The sequence below is a fragment of the Amphiprion ocellaris genome, chromosome 15 (assembly GCF_022539595.1).
Source record: "Amphiprion ocellaris isolate individual 3 ecotype Okinawa chromosome 15, ASM2253959v1, whole genome shotgun sequence".
Taxonomy (NCBI): Eukaryota; Metazoa; Chordata; class Actinopteri; family Pomacentridae; genus Amphiprion; species Amphiprion ocellaris.
The window spans coordinates 4,502,983-4,521,258 of record NC_072780.1 but is presented as its reverse complement, the minus strand read 5'-3'; the positions used below and the strand labels follow the sequence as shown (position 1 = coordinate 4,521,258).

The window sequence follows — 18,276 nt, the reverse complement described above, 5'->3', positions numbered from 1 at the left end:
CATTACCGTTATTCACCGTTTCTGCATCTGCAAATGCACCAAATCTCCATCTCTTTTCAGCCCTGGACCTCGATTACTAACTTCCATCTCCCTCTCCGTCCGTCTCAAGATGGGTTTGAGGTTTTGCTGTGAAATGTGTGGGTGGGGAAAGAAAAGTCTTTTCTGTGCAGAAAAATGATAACCTATCATTTTTCAGTCTTGGTTCTCAGCCTGTCGACATGGATTTGCTCCCAGCAGTGTCACTGAGCGTCTCTGGAAATGTTTTTTATAGTGTCTCGAGGTCTCGGTGGGAGAATGCTGCTGGCAAAACCCGGTGGCCTGCCCCCCTCGCCATCTCAGTCCCCAGTTTTTCCTCTACTCTGCCAATTTAGCCGAAGCCTCTCACCTTTTCCACGTTGGTTTGAAGGTGAACAGCATTTCGTGCACGTTCTTTATCTTTACAGCCTCCCTCACTTCCAAAATCCTCCCTTGTTGAAGACAGAATCATGAAATGCTGGTAAGTGGCTCTCTTGCCCCCAAACACCCCCCCATCCAGACCACCTGCACTATAACAAGAGGATATAAATTCACCACTTACACATATTACATCTCCGGGAGATTTCAGATGATTTTGATACATGAACAAAGTCTACAGAACTCACCACTTAGTGATACAGGAATGAATAACCGCTTTAAATAATTCAGAACAAAGCAGTCTCATATCTTCACTGTGGAAAAATAATTGAATCTGTACTTTGAGTTTGCATTTTTTAGATCAGTTTTGGCTGCTTAGTGACCTGCTACAGCAAATGATAAAGCGAACAAAGGAAGGGTTGCGTGAGGGTTTGATTCCCCCTGCTAGAAAGGAAAGCACATTACTGCCAGGAAATGGAAAAATATATATGAGCAGTTATGGTAAACCCAAGTTCAAACTTACTACGACCGCATTTAAGCTCCTTTCAGACACATTACTGGCTTCCATCGTCTGATGAAGTGTCTGCCATGCAGGCATATGTCAGCACTGCATTAATGTTCCTTACAGCTCCATCCATCCATCCATTATCTATACACTGCTTAATCCTCATTAGGGTCATGGTGGGGTTGGAGTCTATCCCAGCTGACTGAGAGTGAAGGCAGGGGACACCTGGACAGGTAACAGTCTATCACAGGGCTACATAGAGACACACAATCACACTCACATTCTCACCTACGTGCAATTTAGAGTTACCAAATAATGTTTTTGGACTGTGGGAGGAAGCTGGAGAACCTAGAGAAAACCCACGCATGCACAGGATGGCCGGGATGCAAACCGGGGATCTTCTGGCTGCAAGGCTAAAGTGCTAACCACCAAGCCACTGTGCAGCCCAGCTCCATCCATATTACACATTCTAAAAAGTAATTCAAGAGGCCTATTCCCACCCCGCAATTAAATGCATAAGTACAAGATATAAAGTCTAATTTACCCATTTCGATAAATTCTTTCAGTTGCAAACATTATTGTGATGGGTTGGATTGTCAGAATACTGCTGGTAATTGCATCAATTTAATATTGTGTGGGATGTAAACTCAAATTTCCGCATGACTTGATTCTAAACTAAATTTTAGTTCTAGTAACTAACTGAAACTGACTTTATTTTTCCTCATCTGGTGTTCAGGAAGTCTCCTCCTGTAAATGTGGAGGCTGATCAAACATCACGCAAAGGACATTTTGAGATAAGTATTGTCTTTTACAGATATATTTAAAAAGTCAATTATTAATAAATTTGTTAAACACTACTGCTTGAATGTACTCTATCGTTCAAAAGTTTGGGGTCACTTAGAAATGTCCTTATTTTTGAAAGAAAAATTGTTTCTACCAATGCTACATTGTGTTAGCTAGTGGTGTTGAAAGGCTCATTGATGATTAGAAAACCCTTGTGCAGTTATGTTAGCACATGGAGAAAAGTGTGAGTTTTCATGGAAAACATGAAATTACCTGGGTGACCTTTTGAAGTCAGTGGGATATATCTTGCATACATTTTTATTAAAAGTAAAGAACTAATGTTTTTTTTATGTTCATTGTGATCATGTCTTTACAAATTCCATAATTATTTATTATGGAAACAATTACTTATTAATACAAAATGACTGGATATCACTAAAATGTCAACTAAATAACTGTCTAAATTTAATAACAACCACCTTCTAATTAGCTAAACAATAATAAAATGAGATTATTCAAAAATTGTATTGATTGTGTTCTTTTTATTAAGTTGAGATAATCATGACAGATATTTATTTTTTGACAATATATCAAATTTTAGATGGAAAATAACAAATTGTATCTGTGTCCGAGAAATCACTTTCCACTAAGTTCCCCATTACAAAAACACCTCTCCAGGAAGTGTGTTAATTCCAGATCACATGACCTGCTCCACATGATGTCATTTCCTCCTGACGAAAAGACTGGCCAGACTCCAAGGTATGTCCTTTCTCCTCTTTCTTAGTTATGTAATATAAAGTACTGGGTTTATTGCATGTCAACAAGTTTACTACAATATCTTTAGAAATAACTTTCAATTTCAATTTTACTAAATTGTATATATAATACTTTAGAAGAATCTTTGTGTAAAAATGCCACGTGGTGTTTGGTTATAGGCGGCCATGTTGATTTTAGGCCTGAAAACAGCAAAAGTGTCAACTATGATACCTGACAACTATGTAACAAAAAGTCCCGCAATTATATATTGACCCGTGTGATGATAATTTGTCAACTATAGCAACAAAAAATGGGCTTTTACTGTTACTTATCAACCTAGTTGCCATATTTCTGTAGTCACTTTAATGATTACACCACACTATGGGAAGCATCCAGTGAATCAGTGTAAAGGAGTGCCTGTCTGAAAGAGACTTTAGATTGATTTTAGTCCTGCATGAAAAAATTGCGATGCACCGTGTCAAAACAAATTACTATTATCAGGCAAAAGTAGCTGGAATCGACTCAACCAGTGAGACGCTGTAATAGTAATTCTGTATTTTTAGGGTTTCAAATCTGTACATTGATAGATATAATGGTGTGTATTGTAACCCACTGTGCGGCATTCAGGTGTCTGAGAAGACTTCTTGGATCTGTGCTAAAAAAACTAATTATTTGCAGAGTACTTTTATCTTTTATCATGCATAACCTTTAATCAATCTTTGCTTTCCCTGTTAGAAATAGTCATCTATACATACAGTACAGCTCCAGTCAACATTAATTACATTTTTTAAAAAAGGAATGTATACCTGCTTAGAAAGCTTTGTGGGGCTCTTTTCCCAAGAAAGCTTATTGTAGAAGAACAACAAAAGAACTCAAACCGCATGAGTTCAGACCAGCAACAGAGGATAATCATCTCTCAATTTGGCTTTATTCCTTCCCATCATCTGGAAGCTGAAGCGCTCAGGTAACAATTCAAGGCCTGTTCCTGCTATTCTTCTGAAATGATTCCCCCTAATAACAGCTCTCAAAGTTGACAAAGCTGAATCTTTAAGAAGCCGATTGAAATGCAAAGGCGGCTCTCGGCAGCTTTCTCACGAGAGGAGCAAACCTCTCACCTCGGAGAGCCAGAAGCAGGCAGAGATACTGAATGACTGTGTAATCATTAATATGGATTGTGCTCAGTGTTTCGTGTTACTGTACTCTATCTGGTGCATCCTCTCTGGTGAATACTGCCACTCAGCCTGCAAACAACAGCAGTGGTGACGGGATGGTCGCTGAAAATGGCACGCATGAAGATTTAAAAAAGAAAAAAAGACTTGAGTATTTAGGGTCATTTGTGGTGGCTTTCATAAACATCTCTGTCTCAGCATCAGATTACTCCTACTTAGACTTGCTGTTATGTAAATGCTAAAGTCTGGGATCAAGCTTTAGTATTGTACATTTTGCAGTAAGGGATTAAAAAGAGGCACAATAAAAAAAAAAAGCTTGTACAATTCATATAGTTCATGTACAGTACATGGCCTACAAAACGGTTGGCCTAATCTGATGTATACTTCTGTCTGCAGAGAAAGGATTTCACAGACGAATGTGTTCAAAGTTAGATTTGGGGGCGGACGAAGACAAAGAAAAGTGATTAACTATTTCAGATGTGGCTACGAGTAAGAACATAACTGCCTACAGAGGGAAGCCTTTGGTGTAATTGCCAAAGTAGAAGATTTTCTGGTAAATAACAGGTTGTCTTTCATCCAGTCTGCTCTAGCAACAGCTTGCAGACATTCATGGGGGGTGGAGGGGGGGAGGGTTGACGTTGCAAGGCATGATGGGGCTGCAGCCAAACGGCACAACAGGCAGAGCTTGCACACGGAGAACTGCCAACTCTTTTGCATTTGTTCAGAAGTTATGGGAGCTTTTGAAGCCCTATAATGATGCCTTTGGCCTGGCTACGCTTTGTTTGTGCACAGCAGGGACTTGCTGAAAATGAGCATAGGCAGCCTTTAAGGGCTCACACAAAAGAAGCGTAACTGCCAACGTCGCATTACTACACAGCTACATACTTAGCTTACATTTTCTGACTTCTGAAACAAACCTCTGTGGGGGGAAAGAAAGGGAAATGCTGTATAATGTATATTTCACTTCGTTAACTAGAACACGAAACAAAAGAGATCTGTCTCGTGCACAGAGGGAGGCATTGAACAGCTGACATAAACCCTCAGGCCATGTGCTCGGAGTAGGAATGCATCGTAGACGCGAGCGCAGACTCGCACACCTCCTGCTTCCCGACCCACAAACACACATACACTTGTAGGCAGAGAAAATGAAGAAAATAGATTGTTTACTTCATTCTCAGCAATCCCCCTTCAGGGCACAAGTCTGAAATTGGACAGTGGAATGTACGCTTCTTTACAGATAAAAATCTAGTCCATCTACACTGACAAGCAACAAACTCCAGACGTAAAACAAGGTCCAGCCTGTGTAGGACTATTACGGAGCTGATTGATAGCATCCCAGAATTCTCAGTGGAAACAGTCTTTAGTCAGACTGTTGCAATGTGACCTTAGTGTTTCATTCGCTGGCATTTCAGCGAACAGCAGCTGGTTACAGATGATGTTTTAGCATCACAGTGACAATAATTCAGCAGCGTGTAGCTTCCAAGCAAAGACAGCACTGCTTGTGTTCACTGCTTTGCTTTTTTATGCGGTTTAAGATGTGCTAAAAACTGGTGTACAACTTAACAAAAATACAAACACAGCATACAAATGGATCTGTTTTGTGACATAGAGAAAAGTTAATCGTTCTGGTAAAATTTAGCCAATTGTGCCAATATGTATGTAGAACATAGTGTGCATTTGGTTGTTTCATGATGGCCAATCTTTTGTAGAATTGTTACAGACTGGCTAGAATGTAATCAAATATAACATGCTGGGTTTATATTTTTTGTTCAGTATAACTCAAGTTACTTAAGAAAAAAGGTTGTATTTGAATTAACATTTTTTTTTATAAAGGTTGACATTGTTGCTTTTCACAAATAACCAAGAAAAAAACACTAGTCTATTATGTGTCATTTTTTCAGCAAGTCTCATCAGCATCCACTAAACAAAACAGGATACTAATTAACACAATTTATATTCACATCTCGTCTTCTGCAAACATTCAACACAGTGTCAGTTCAGAGTCCAGTTTCATTAACACCCGAACAAAACATCCCAGTAACAGAGTGGTCCTCGTTCTCCTTCTCAGTCTCAAAAGTGTCTCTTTAGCTCTACATCTTCAATCCCCTTTTCCTCAGGTCCTCTCTGGCTTCTTTTATCTGCTCCTGTAGCTCCTTTGCCGCCTCCTCGCAGTCATTAAAGGTGGCCACCCGGTATCCCACCGTGGCCAGGGAGTAGCAGCCAAACGACACCAGCAGGTAGAGAGGCATCGGCCAGGCCACCTCTCTGTACGGCTGCGGCAGCTTCAGGTCCAACAGGTCGAAGGAGACCAAAGCCCAGCCGGCGACCAGTAGCGACACTCCGAACAGCCACTGCAGAAGTTTAGTCATGATGAAAGCCACCCAAAGGAGTCCAGGTGAGCCGCCAGAGAAAACACCTGACAGAGAAACACACCAGTTTACCTACTACTCATCCAATTAGTTTTAGCTTAGCTTTAGCACAGCCCTAAAGTGTAGCCACCGAGCTACAACAAACGACAAAGACAAACGGCATTTGGGCGATAACGACAAAACAGCCACACAAAAGCAACAGTTTCGGTTAAATTAACGGTCTGTTTAAGAAGAATTTATTTCAGTAAACGTTCAAACGAAATAATCCGATATGTTTACCTCCTCACAAACGCCACCTCAGCTCTGCGCAGCTTAATGACGTCGCAAGCCGTGAGGCGTCATGGGAAATGTAGTTATTGTAATGTTACTCTTAACCTCTTCTGAAACTTAAGCAGTTTCTGGTAAGTTTTGGCTCCTGTCTCATATTTTACTCACGTACAGTATATTTTTCACTGCAGTACAAAGTCCTGAACCTCTATAAAAGCAGCACTACCGTGATTAGAAATAGAGACAGCTCAAAAATGCCTTTAAATATCACAAATCATATAAAAGGAAAGATTGTTGTCGCAGTTCTTTCACTATTTATTGTATAAAAATGGAAAGAACCTGGGAACCATCATGGACAGATTTTGGCCAAGTGCCTACAGGTTTTACCAACATACTATAGATAATTGACTATTTACAATTTTAATGTGTTTCCATTACTGTCTGTCCTCTCTGTCTAAACAAAACCTGTAGTTCAGCCAAACAATGCCTTAAATAATGTCATGTGACTATTGCAACTGAGCCACTAATGCCTTAGAAGTTGTGCTTTGGAGGACAGATTTTTTACAGAATCTTGTTAGAGCAAACGATTTATGTGAATTTTTATATTTTCATTTTCTGTCATGATTTTAAGCTTAGATATGATTACATTTTCTACTGAAAAGTATGTTGGTAAGTTGGAAATCTGACAGTTCTTTCAGAAAAATGAAGTAATTTTGGTAATTTTTAAATAAAAATTTGCCTTTCAAACCTGCCGACGGGTTTTTGGGTTCATTCGGTTAAATTCCAAAAAAAGCAAATGAATTGTTGGTTAAAAAAAAAAAAAAAAAAAAAGTGTTTCAGTATTTCACCTTCCCATTTATTTCTTTTGCTTGCTGTGTATAATGTTGGTTTCATGTGCAAACCCTACGCTGTTATTTATATATCCATTAATGTTTACACATTGAATTCATATTAGGCTCTGTAATTTCTGTCTTGATGTAGTTATCGACCACTAGAGGACTAAGAGAGCAGTGAGATGACAGTGATCAGTAGAGATTAATTATTCCAGCCTCTCGTGTTTTTTTTTTATATCCTCCATAAATCTCAATGTTGTTGCTGTCTGCGTTTTTCATTAAAACACTTCACTGGCCTGTCGTCTGATTTATTAACGGCATCAGTGTCCTGTCAACCGAGAGAGAGAAAACAATTTGTTTCAGCCAAGTCTTTAATGAGACCTCCAGTAAGGCTTTTAACACACATTAGACCTCTAGCTCTTTCTCTGTGTCATCCTCTTCATTTAGGAAAGCCATTTTGAAAATTAGATTACCATTAGCACTAGCTAAAAGCCATCCATAAATACTAATGCTTTTCCAAAGTGAGGAATCCAACAACGATTTCATTGGGGGGCCTCTGGGAGCCCACTGGTGTTGGATGTCGGCGTGTCTTTAGGTGCTGTGGGGCTCGTCTGTTCATTCAGGCCGCTGAACTGTCCAGGTGCAGAGGGTGCACATCTCTCCAGGGTGAAATCAGCGAGTGGGAGGAGATGTAAACATCATTCACTTAGCTGGGGGAGAGGGATACACTAAAGAGCCACTGAGAAATAAACATCATTCTTTGGGGAAAAATGGAGAGTTATTCTTAGGATGGTGGTGTTTATGTTTGTCTGCATCAGTGTTAATAGTGTGAGTGACGATCTGTGCGTCTGCCAGAGGGCTGCAGCCAGCTTCTTCTGTTTATGGAGACTGTAATCTGCAAGACCGTGGGCTGTGTAAAGTTTTTTAAATAGCCAAAATCAGCAGTTATATTTTCAAGTTTGCACTGTGGAGCATTTCATCTCGAGAATGGGTTTGCACATTTGTAAAACAGCCTCAACATAAGCTATTTTAGGGCATATTTGTCGCTTATCGAGTCTCATTTTCCTAACAAGCAGCTGCAGCACATAGAGATGTGACTGATGATTATTTCATTAACTGCCTTATTAAGCTTTTAATGACCTAATTATTGGAGTCATCAAATCATATCAGTGCACAATGACATCTTCACATTTACAAAAATACAAAACCCGGTGATAATAAACAAATAAGCAGTTGTATGACGTGTCTGTGTAGATTCCCAGTCATCTAAGACATGGCAGTTCTAGCAGCTTCAGTAAAAAGCAACTGGATTTATGTGTTAGGTTCCTAAAAGAGAACATAAAATAAGTTCCTATAGAAAAGCAGCGGATCTTAACATGAAAGTTGACAATTTGTGCCATATTTTGTTTGACAAATGACTTATTTTATAATTGATTATCAAAATACCTACGATCCTGGTAAATAATGTCTATAAGTTCAGATTCAGATTCAGAAAACTTTATTTGTCCCCAGGGGGCAATTAAAAAGGCATGTAGAGCAGTTAGTGCAACAGTGACATAATGTTTAAGTAGTTAAGTTAGTGCTGTGAAAACAATAAAATGTTTTAATCACATCAATCACAAGGTTACTGTGGATTAATTTTGAGTAATCATGATTAAATATAATTAATTTTTAATCTATATTAATAGCATTCCACATTGCATGAGCAAACAGACTCAAGAAAGAAGGGAATATATATATAAATCAAATATTAGGATTAAGAATCTACAATATTATTAAGTATGCAGATTTACCGTACTAATTTAAATATTGGGGTTCAGAGTCTACAATATTAATAATAAAGGAAATTTACCTGCTGAAATTAAATGTCAAGGGTGAGACCCTGCAAATCATACTGTATGCATTTACCAGAGTATTTTAAATATTGTGAGTAGGACCGTACAATAATATGGAAAATACAAATGTATCTGTCTAAATTAAGCAATTAGAATAACACCCTACAAATTATATTGTATAGATTTACCTGGCTGACATAAAATATTATATAGAATACAAATTTACCTGACCAATTTAAATATTAAGGTTAGGACCCTAAAATGTTTCATAAAATACTCATTTAAAGATCAAGACACCACAAAATTATGCATTCTAGAAATGTAACATCAGGGATTTTGAGTCATTCTGTGATGCAGATGGGTTAATTGTGTTAAAATTTAAAATTTCATTAATCATGACGACAGATTAATCCACATAAACGCATTAATTTTGACAGTTCTACTATAAATACTATAGTAGTGATATGTGAAGACTCCAATAAATGCAAGAAAAGCTTCATTATCAAATGCATATGGGTCAGTCAAGGTCAGGTTGCCACAATAACCTGAAAGCAGCTGGGGTTGCCCGTGACAACGCTGCATCATTGCGTACATCATAGTGTGTGTTGCGTCCTGCCTGGACTGCATCGGTATGAGCAGCAGTGCGAGGCAGTGTGTGACGCTCAGTGGGAACGGTGGAGCTGGCTTTTCTCAGTGCATCTCCCTGCCAGCTCCTGTTCCGTTCCAGTACTCAGGAAACCTGCGCTCCAGCCGAGAAAGCCTGGCAGACACAACACAACACAACACAACAGCCTGCGAGCAGGAGGGGCCTGAAACCGAGAGAATGAGAGAGAAAGAAGAGGGGGATATGTAGAGGAAAACAAAAAAAGGAAAAGGGGGACAGGGATGTAGGGTACCAGAGCAGGAGAGAGAAAGACGGGTAGTAATTTTTGATAAAGAACCAGAGAGGATAGAGGAGAGGGGGGGGGATTTCATAGCTGACAGGACAAGAGAGGGAAAGCTGAGAGGAGCAGGAATGAAAAGAAGTGGTGGCCAAGTATGTGGACGAAAGAGGAGAGGGCAACAGAGAAATGAAGCAAGGGAGGGAGCAGACAGCGGGGGTGAAATCAGGGGATTTGCAGGTGCAGCTTGAACAACCAATGACCTTAATGGTGCATTAAATCCAGCTGTTGCTTATCCAGACTTTTTCTCCAATCCCCCGCTAACACCTTCAGCTGCACAACGGGCTGCAGGCAGCACCTTGGTTCCCACACCGGGGGAACGAACGTGGAGAAAGTGAAGAAAATGGCAGTGTTCGGTGGAGGGAACGAGGAAAATAAATTTTAAAAAAGACAGCGTGCGAGAGGGATTGGCAGAGACGGAGTGATGGCGGAGGAGATACTTGAGGCTCAAGTGCAGAAATAGGAGTGACTGTGTGACTCCAGCCAGAGAGCAAAGATAAGAGGCATAGATAAAACAGGAAAAGTGGTAATGCAGAGTTGTGTTGACTCTATCTCTCTGGCTTTGTCAATATTAGTAGAGTGAAAGGTCCAGATAAGAATGTGTGCTACTAAAGAGCTATACGGGGATCAAGATTTGGCTAGATAATAATTGTGTAATATCTCAAGTGTGTGAAGCAAGAGCAAAGAAAACCAGACAGAAGGAGAGAGAGAGAGAGAGAGAGAGAGAGAGAGAGAGAGAGAGAGAGAGAGAGAGAGAGAGAGAGAGAGAGAGAGAGAGAGAGAGAGAGAGAGAGAGAGAGAGAGAGAGAGAGAGAGAGAGAGAGAGAGAGAGAGAGAGAGAGAGAGAGAGAGAGAGAGAGAGAGAGAGAGAGAGAGAGAGAGAGAGAGAGAGAGAGAGAGAGAGAGAGAGAGAGAGTGAGAGAGTGAGAGAGTGTGTGTGTGTCTCTCTCTCTCTCTCTCTGTGTGTCTGTGTGTGTGTGTGTGTGTGTGTGTGTGTGTGTGTGTGCTGTCAAATGCTGTTTAAGATAACAATAATAGAGCCTGGATTCAAAAACAGGAACCCTCTGTTTCCTGAGCTGGAGACCATAGCTGTGTGTTCTGTTGTCATTAGATGTGAGTTCAGATGTGTTTGTAAAAAAGGAAAGAGTGACTTAAAGTGCGTCACCGTGTCCACGCTGGGATGTAGCTGGTGGAAGAGCGAGAAGTGAGACGTGTCCCAGACCCCAAACACAAAGACGGAGTGTTTTAAAACTCAAGTTTTTTTGGAGGAAATTTTGACCTCAAATGCACCATCTTAACCTGACTGAGTCTCATCAGCAAACCTACAGGACTAAACATGAACTAAATCAGCTTACAGTAGGCTTTGTTGATAGAAGGCGAAGCGTTTTGTTGGAGCAGCACGTTCTGTTTCTTGCTTTAGATTTTTCTGGGAACTGACTTCAGTGGATAATTTGTTGTGTCAATACATAATTGTGGGACTTTTTGTATCATAGTTGACATTTTTGCTGTTTTCAGGAGACCTTTATTTAATGCAAGCAAGAAAAAAACTAATTATTTTACAAAGGGCAATTCCTTATTTTATAGCATTTTCCCATATAATTACACCATTTTTACTGTATGTAAAACAAAGTTATTTTACGTATATTTACAGATATTGGTTATTTTTACTTTGTTTTCCATTTTCCAACAGTTAGAGTATTCCATTGTCACCGTTTCTTTCTGTTTTTTTACAGGATTTTTTGTTTTTACTGTGTAGTAAGTATCAAAAACCCTGTATTTAGACAGTTGGTTCACTTTAAGCATGCTCCTTTACACACATTAACACTGTACAAAGTAGTTAAACATTCACTTTCCTTTCTTGAACCTGTTGCCCTTGTTTTTCGTGTACTTTGATAGCAAAGAGAAGAAAAAAAAACAGAAATTCCTCATGTGTGTTCTCATACTTGGCCAATAACACTGATTCTGATTCAGATCATATTCAGAGTTTGTTGTATGACTTTGCCAGTTTAAGGAGAGGCCTCTCAGACAGTTGAGGTGACCACGAGTCAAAGCAGATGCATCGGGGTGGAGAACCCGTTGATGCTTCTCATCAGGGGTCCCGCATTCAAAGCAGGGCCCCTGAAAGTTCTGACACTGATAAGCTCATAAATATCCTCGAGTCAAGATCATTTAGGGACGGTGAGAGTCTGCATTAAACTGCTGTGATAATAGTTGTGGGACCCATGTGCTGCTTCGGGCCTCCTTTGCTGAAGTCTGCTCAAGTGGGTGTCAGGTCAGACTGTGGTCAAGTGTGACCAGCCTTTACCATGTGAGAATAGCACTTGTCCTGCCCCGGGTGCCCTGCGTAAAGACACACCTGTGTCAGCTGCTGCTGTGACGGCTGCAGTGGAACGGAGAAGGAATGCGCCTCCCTCGTCCCCTCGGTTCTCTCTCTTCATGCTCTCAGTGCTGTCCTAATGAATCTCATCACACGGCCTGTGTTTGTCCCACTAGTGCTTTGTTTGTTGACCTTTATAAGACGTCATTACTTATTATCTTCACGAGTTGTGTAATTCTGCCCCATAACGCAACCCCCTCAACCGCATCCACGGCCCACAATATGTGTGTGCGTGTCTGATCAAATGCTTCTTGTCAGTGTAACAGCCATTAACAATGAACAACGGGCATAAGCTTGATGATGTGTCCCTCCTCCCTCCATCCATTCTCTCCTCTCACCCTGAAACACAATGTCCTTTAGCATTACCATTATTGACAGTGGAACTAATTGGCACATGGTTATGAACGTTCCCCCTGGGCCTTTTTAAATTGGACTGCACAATTTCCTTCAACATCTGATAGTTGAGTCTGCACATGGGACCTGAGGAGGTATTGATTATAAATGTATTAATGTGGGTCAGTGCAGTGTACACAGCAAGGGGCGGATGATGAAGGGCTACAGGTCTAGACTGAAATAAACTGACCTCATCTTACATAATGGATGGTAATTGGAGGAAGAGGAGAATTCTGTCCAGCAGTCTTACCTGCTCACTATATTATTTTCCTCTGATAGAGTTCAGGAAGATGCTCCGGTGTAGGTGAATTAAATGTGATAGCTGGTGATACACATCTAACATATAGTTTGCCACATTGATTTCAGTGTGGAAAGTTGTATCAGTGATGTACAGAGGCAGCTATGGGTAAACCAGAGCATGTGTTAGATAGCCAAACGTGCCAACTGAACATGGAGATACATGCAAAAACTCATTAAGTCCCGTCGATGGATGCAAGCATCACTGACTGCATACAAGATTCTTGCCTTTGGTGTCTCATTATGCAAATAATGTCCTTTCTTGTTCCACCAGATTAGGTCTGGCGTTCAGGGTTGGAGTCCTTTTGCTTTGCATGATCAGAGAAATCACATGAATTCAGCCATTGGAACTCAGATCCATACATCATTGATTCATTCTACAAAGTAATTACACATCTAAGCAGGCTGCAGAGTTAACGTACTATCAGCCGTTTGAAAGGTGCAGAAATGGATTTGGGTCAATATATAATTGCGGGACTTTTTGTAACATAGTTGACAGGTATCATAGCTGACATTTTTGCTGTTTTCAGGCCTATAACCAAACACCACATGGCATTTTTAGAGAAAGATTCTTGTAAATATTATATATACAAGGGAGCAAAATTGACATTGTTGTGACATCCAGTCATTTTTTTATTAATAAATGATTGTTTCCATACTAAATAATTCTGGAATTTGTAAAGACATGCTCATAATAAACATAAAAAACATTTTTTTTTTTTTTTTTTTTTAAAAATACAAATGTATGCAAGATACATCCCATGGACTTCAAAAGTCCTCCTCAATTACATATTGACCCTATTATTTCACAAGTACCCATCAGTTTTGGATTGGAAACCACTCTGTAAATTCGGGGACACCATTTGTGACTTCATGCTGAAATGCTGAAGGTCGAGGATTACGGATTTGTGGTGGGCAGTGGGTAATACCCGGAGAGCTGATTGTGGCTACCGCAGGCGGGCGTGGCTGTCTGTCATTACCCATAAATGAAGCTGATGAGGCCAGACTGTGTCTCCCGTCTGTCTTGGACACTTGCCATATTGCCCCCGCCAGGCCCGCTCCGCTCAAACACGGCGACTGCTTGACCTCGCAGAAATCTGACCCCGAGGCTCCTGGCGGCTCCTCGAGGCACCTGCCAACCTTTCACCTCTTCACGGGGTGAGCATCTGGACACTGAGGAGGGACAGACATGGAGGTCAGGGTGTGCTGTGGTGAGCTATTGACACGGTAACAGATAGGACTGAGGAGTCGTCAGGCTTTCCCAGATCAAACACCGTCTACTCCGCCTCCATTCCATGTCCTCTGTATGTCTCTCGGTGTCAGTTACTACACGTCTGCCTGTTTGTCTTCTGTTTTCTTTCTTTCGTTTCCCTCCGTCTTTTCTTGTCTCTGTAACAGTGCACACAGATCACGCAGGCTGTGATGTATGCACAGCTGGTCTTGACAGAGCCGTCCAGGAAACGTGTGGTTTACAGATCCCCTGTTGACATATTCATTTCACTTGCCTTTCACTTTTTCGGAGACCTGGAATTTTTACTGTGCAGGGGATATTGAGGTCCGACTCAGCAAGTTTGACCACGGTGGAAAAACCGCTCAAAATGTTTCGTATCGTGACTGACTGACGGCCTCGCTGAACGGCTCTGTCACATGGTGCATAAAGCTCAGTCCAGAATCATGGTTTCTAACCACGCATGCAACGGCCCCACACCTGCTCACACCATTTGCTGCAAAGAATCTTGTATCATTAGTCTCGCTATAACGCTATCCCACACCTTGGTTTTATGGAAACAGTAATATCCAAGTTGTTAAGTTAAAGGCCGAGTGTGCAGACATATATCCTAAAGCTACACCTAAAGCTGTGTAACATAGCTCGGTCCCCTTCACTCACTTGATTCAAAAGACAGAATTTTATAGGTTCGAACTAGCAAACCAGGACGAGACATTCTTTGTTTGAGTCTGTAATTAAAGAAATAGTTCTGGCAAAATGTGCTTCTTTACTTTCTTGGCAGAAGTTAGATTAAAAGATTAATACCACTGTCTTGGCATAAAGAATGGAGACAGGAGGAAGCAGCCTGCTGTGCATTTAACGGCCAGACTTCACTGGAAAAAATGCCCCTCTCAAAACGAGAAAAAAAAACTCATTTCAAAGAACTTTTACCTTGAAATAAGTGGAGAAAATCTGCCAATAGAACAAGTGAAAAAATGGCTTGGTAAGATTTCTTGAAATAAGATATGATATTTAGAATATTGAGATCTTAAAATTAGCTGGGAAAACTTATTTTAAGTTATATTTTACCAGGATTGTCAAGCTTAGGTGTCTTAAAATAAGCCAGATATGCTAAAAAAAATAAATAAATAAATGTAGCAGTTTTTCACTCAAAAATAGATTTTTGCTTTCATGTAACCTCCTAATTTGAGATGTATTAAACTTATTTTGAATTTTCTTGTAAAATACAACTCAAAACCAGATAATTTCAAGATTGTTTGACTTAACAAGATATTTAAGATGCATTGTCTTACAACAAATCCATAAATCTTGCTGAAATGTCTCTTAAGTGAATTTATCTTAAATTGAGTGGGATGAGACATTTTAACTAAAAATAAGACAAACAGACTTGGTAAGATTTTCAGTTTTTGGAGTGTTCTCGACAAAACTCCAATAAGTGCATTTTCCAGTCTGCGTTTGACGTCAAAAGATGCTTTAGTTGTCCAACTGTGTGCTTCATTCTTTCCAAAATGCACTGCACAGCCGTTGCATAATACACGTTGCATCATTATACGGAAAAAACAAAGTGTAGTACTCCAATCCAATAGAGCAGGATATGTCACCAGAGTGTAAATGTTAAAGTGAATTAGCCTTGTGTCGTCTCTGTCTGCGATCTCAGTGCACTGGGTTACAGTATGTGACCATATGGGCTCCGCCTCGCATTACTGTCACCCCTCATTTATTATAGTGAAGGAAGATGGCCCCACTATGCCCCTCAAATCCTCTTAGCCAACATTTAGCTGATTGATTTTTTCCCCTTCTACCTCGATTCAGATTATCAATGTGATAAAAGCAGGAAGTTGTATATTATTAATGCCATTCTGGCTCGGATGGACGGATGAGAACAGAGAAACATAAATGTTTCAGCAGTCTGGAAGAGTAATGTCAAGGTGACGTTATTGAATTTACAGGCAGAGCAAACTCGGTAAAAGAAATAGATGATGTGAACATGATTCAATTCCTGCAGCAAATAACCCGTCACACGCGGAGAGGGAGTGGATTATCTGTGAAATTAGGATCATCACCTGTTGTAGTTTTAATATAGAGGTTCGTCCTTATGAAGATGAATAATTAATCCGCCTCTTCAAGTCAAACTTTTCCATCACAAACTGTTGTATTTCACCAGCTGCCTGTTTCGTTCCTGCTACAGGCCTTTAATTTTTGACTCAGCAGAACAGCATCAAACTGGCTCCCCGTAAACGATGCATTTCACTTCAGGCTACAGAAACCACACTGCGCCTTCAACAAACACATCAGGTCTTCTGAACGTGTGGTTTAGCTCCATGTTGTTTAAGACGGTGGGGTTAGCGGATTCCAGCAGACTCTGTCCTATGTGTTCTCCAGATGGCACCCACCGCGCACAGATTGTATACAGCTCTGAGATCCTTCATAAGTTCAGACGACTCCCTCCTCCCCCAGTACCCTCCATTCTCCTGCCTGAACTATACTAAATGATGATCATGGAGATTATGTATTGGTAATTCCTGCCGGGCCTTTAAAAGAATGCCCATGCTGTGTGCTTAATACTCAGTGGAGGGATTATGAAGACCCCTACATGTGGTGTTGTGGCTGCATACCTCCAGTCAGACTAAACCCAATCTGTTACAGATTTGGACTAAAGAAGAGAGGTGCAGAGAGCAGAAGGAGGCGGGTGGAGGGCTGTGCGGTACTGTATTCATGCTTTACAGTACATTCCACTTCTTCTATATCATAGAGGATCAGAGCTAAACCTCCCATTGGAAGCACTATTTTTTTTTTTTTATCTGGGTGTATTAGGATGTTTAAAAGAACCTTGGCTTGTGTCAAGGCCGTGTGCTTTAATATTATTTTTTTCCTCCTCAATCTCTCTTTTCTTGCTTCATTTTTATTTTCCCTTTGTGGTCGAGGCAAACCCAAATCCCCGTACAGTTTTCCTCTTGAATGTGGCTCCAATTAAACACATATGTGGTATTTTTTTCATATTGAAGCTCATAAAAGGTAAACTCTGGCAATTTACATTACATTTACATAAGGAATGCTAAGTGCCTGCACATGTGAGGTGTTAATATCGCTATCAAAAGCAGATGGTCCTCAGCCATTCATTACTCGGACCCATTCAGGAAGCATCTCAGAGGCAGACGTAGTATTTCTGATATGTGGAAAACTCCACACGCCTATTGTTTCCTATCAGGAAAGGCCAAACATTACAGTGTTTTTAGGTATTTGTGGCATGTACCAAGTCTGGACTCTGGTTCAAATAGTGATTAGCCAGTAGGTGGCGTCCTGTGCACTAAACTGATCTCTTGTCCTGTTCAGTTTATCAGAGGCCTCCTGGGACTAAAGGCCAAGTGTTCCATGTCTGTTATTATAGGAACCTTTTATTGCATGTGTGTAAACAGTAAAGTTTGATTTACTGGTAATTCCTACACATAATTCCTTTCTATACAAGAAACCATTTGGCAGTGAATGCTGTTCTGTGGAGTTCAAGAACTTGGCATGAATCACTTAGTTGGACTTTGTGATGGTGATCCAGATCAGCCAGCATGTGTAAAGGTTTGTGTGCCATTAAATGAATGATTTAAAATCACGGCTATAGCTGCTCTGTCAAAGTGAAGCAGTTTATATATGGTTGTGGATTTTTATAGGTTTTTATGTCAATGATTCCTACCTCTAATTCTCTGTTTTTCTTCTTTTTGTTAAAAGTATTATTAAAGCAGCACATAATCAATGAAAGAACCAATTAGTTATCAACGATTAATCGACTTCTGACAATCAATTAATAGTTTGAGTAATTTTTTTTCAAACAAAAAAAGTCTGAATTCTCTAATTCTAACTTCTTAAATGTGAATATTCTCTGGTTTCTTCATTCCTTTTTGACAGTTAACTGATTATCTTTGGATTTTGGATGAAACAAGACATCTGAGGCCGTCAAATAATAGAAGAAGTTCTTATCACTGTAATACCTGCAGCATGTTTAGATGTTGGAGATGTCTGCCGCGTTCTGCTAGATCTTGCTGCCCCCTAGTGGAGAAACTGTGATAATGATTCATCCTCACACTAGAGACACTGATGCTGAACAGCTGAACAGAAACAACAAAAAGAGCAAACAGAAG

General features: G+C 40.3%; 1 protein-coding gene across 1 annotated transcript; it reads right to left on the bottom strand.

Moving 5' to 3' along the window:
* Positions 1-4,752: 4,752 nt before the first annotated feature.
* Positions 4,753-6,309, bottom strand: dpm3 (dolichyl-phosphate mannosyltransferase subunit 3, regulatory). Its single transcript, XM_023271221.3, has 2 exons — positions 6,255-6,309; positions 4,753-6,022 (listed from the first exon to the last, which is right to left on the bottom strand). The coding sequence occupies exon 2, from the start codon at positions 5,973-5,975 to the stop codon at positions 5,697-5,699; it is 279 nt and encodes a 92-aa protein (XP_023126989.1). The 5' UTR covers positions 5,976-6,022; positions 6,255-6,309; the 3' UTR covers positions 4,753-5,696.
* Between the last annotated feature and the right edge of the window lie 11,967 nt (positions 6,310-18,276).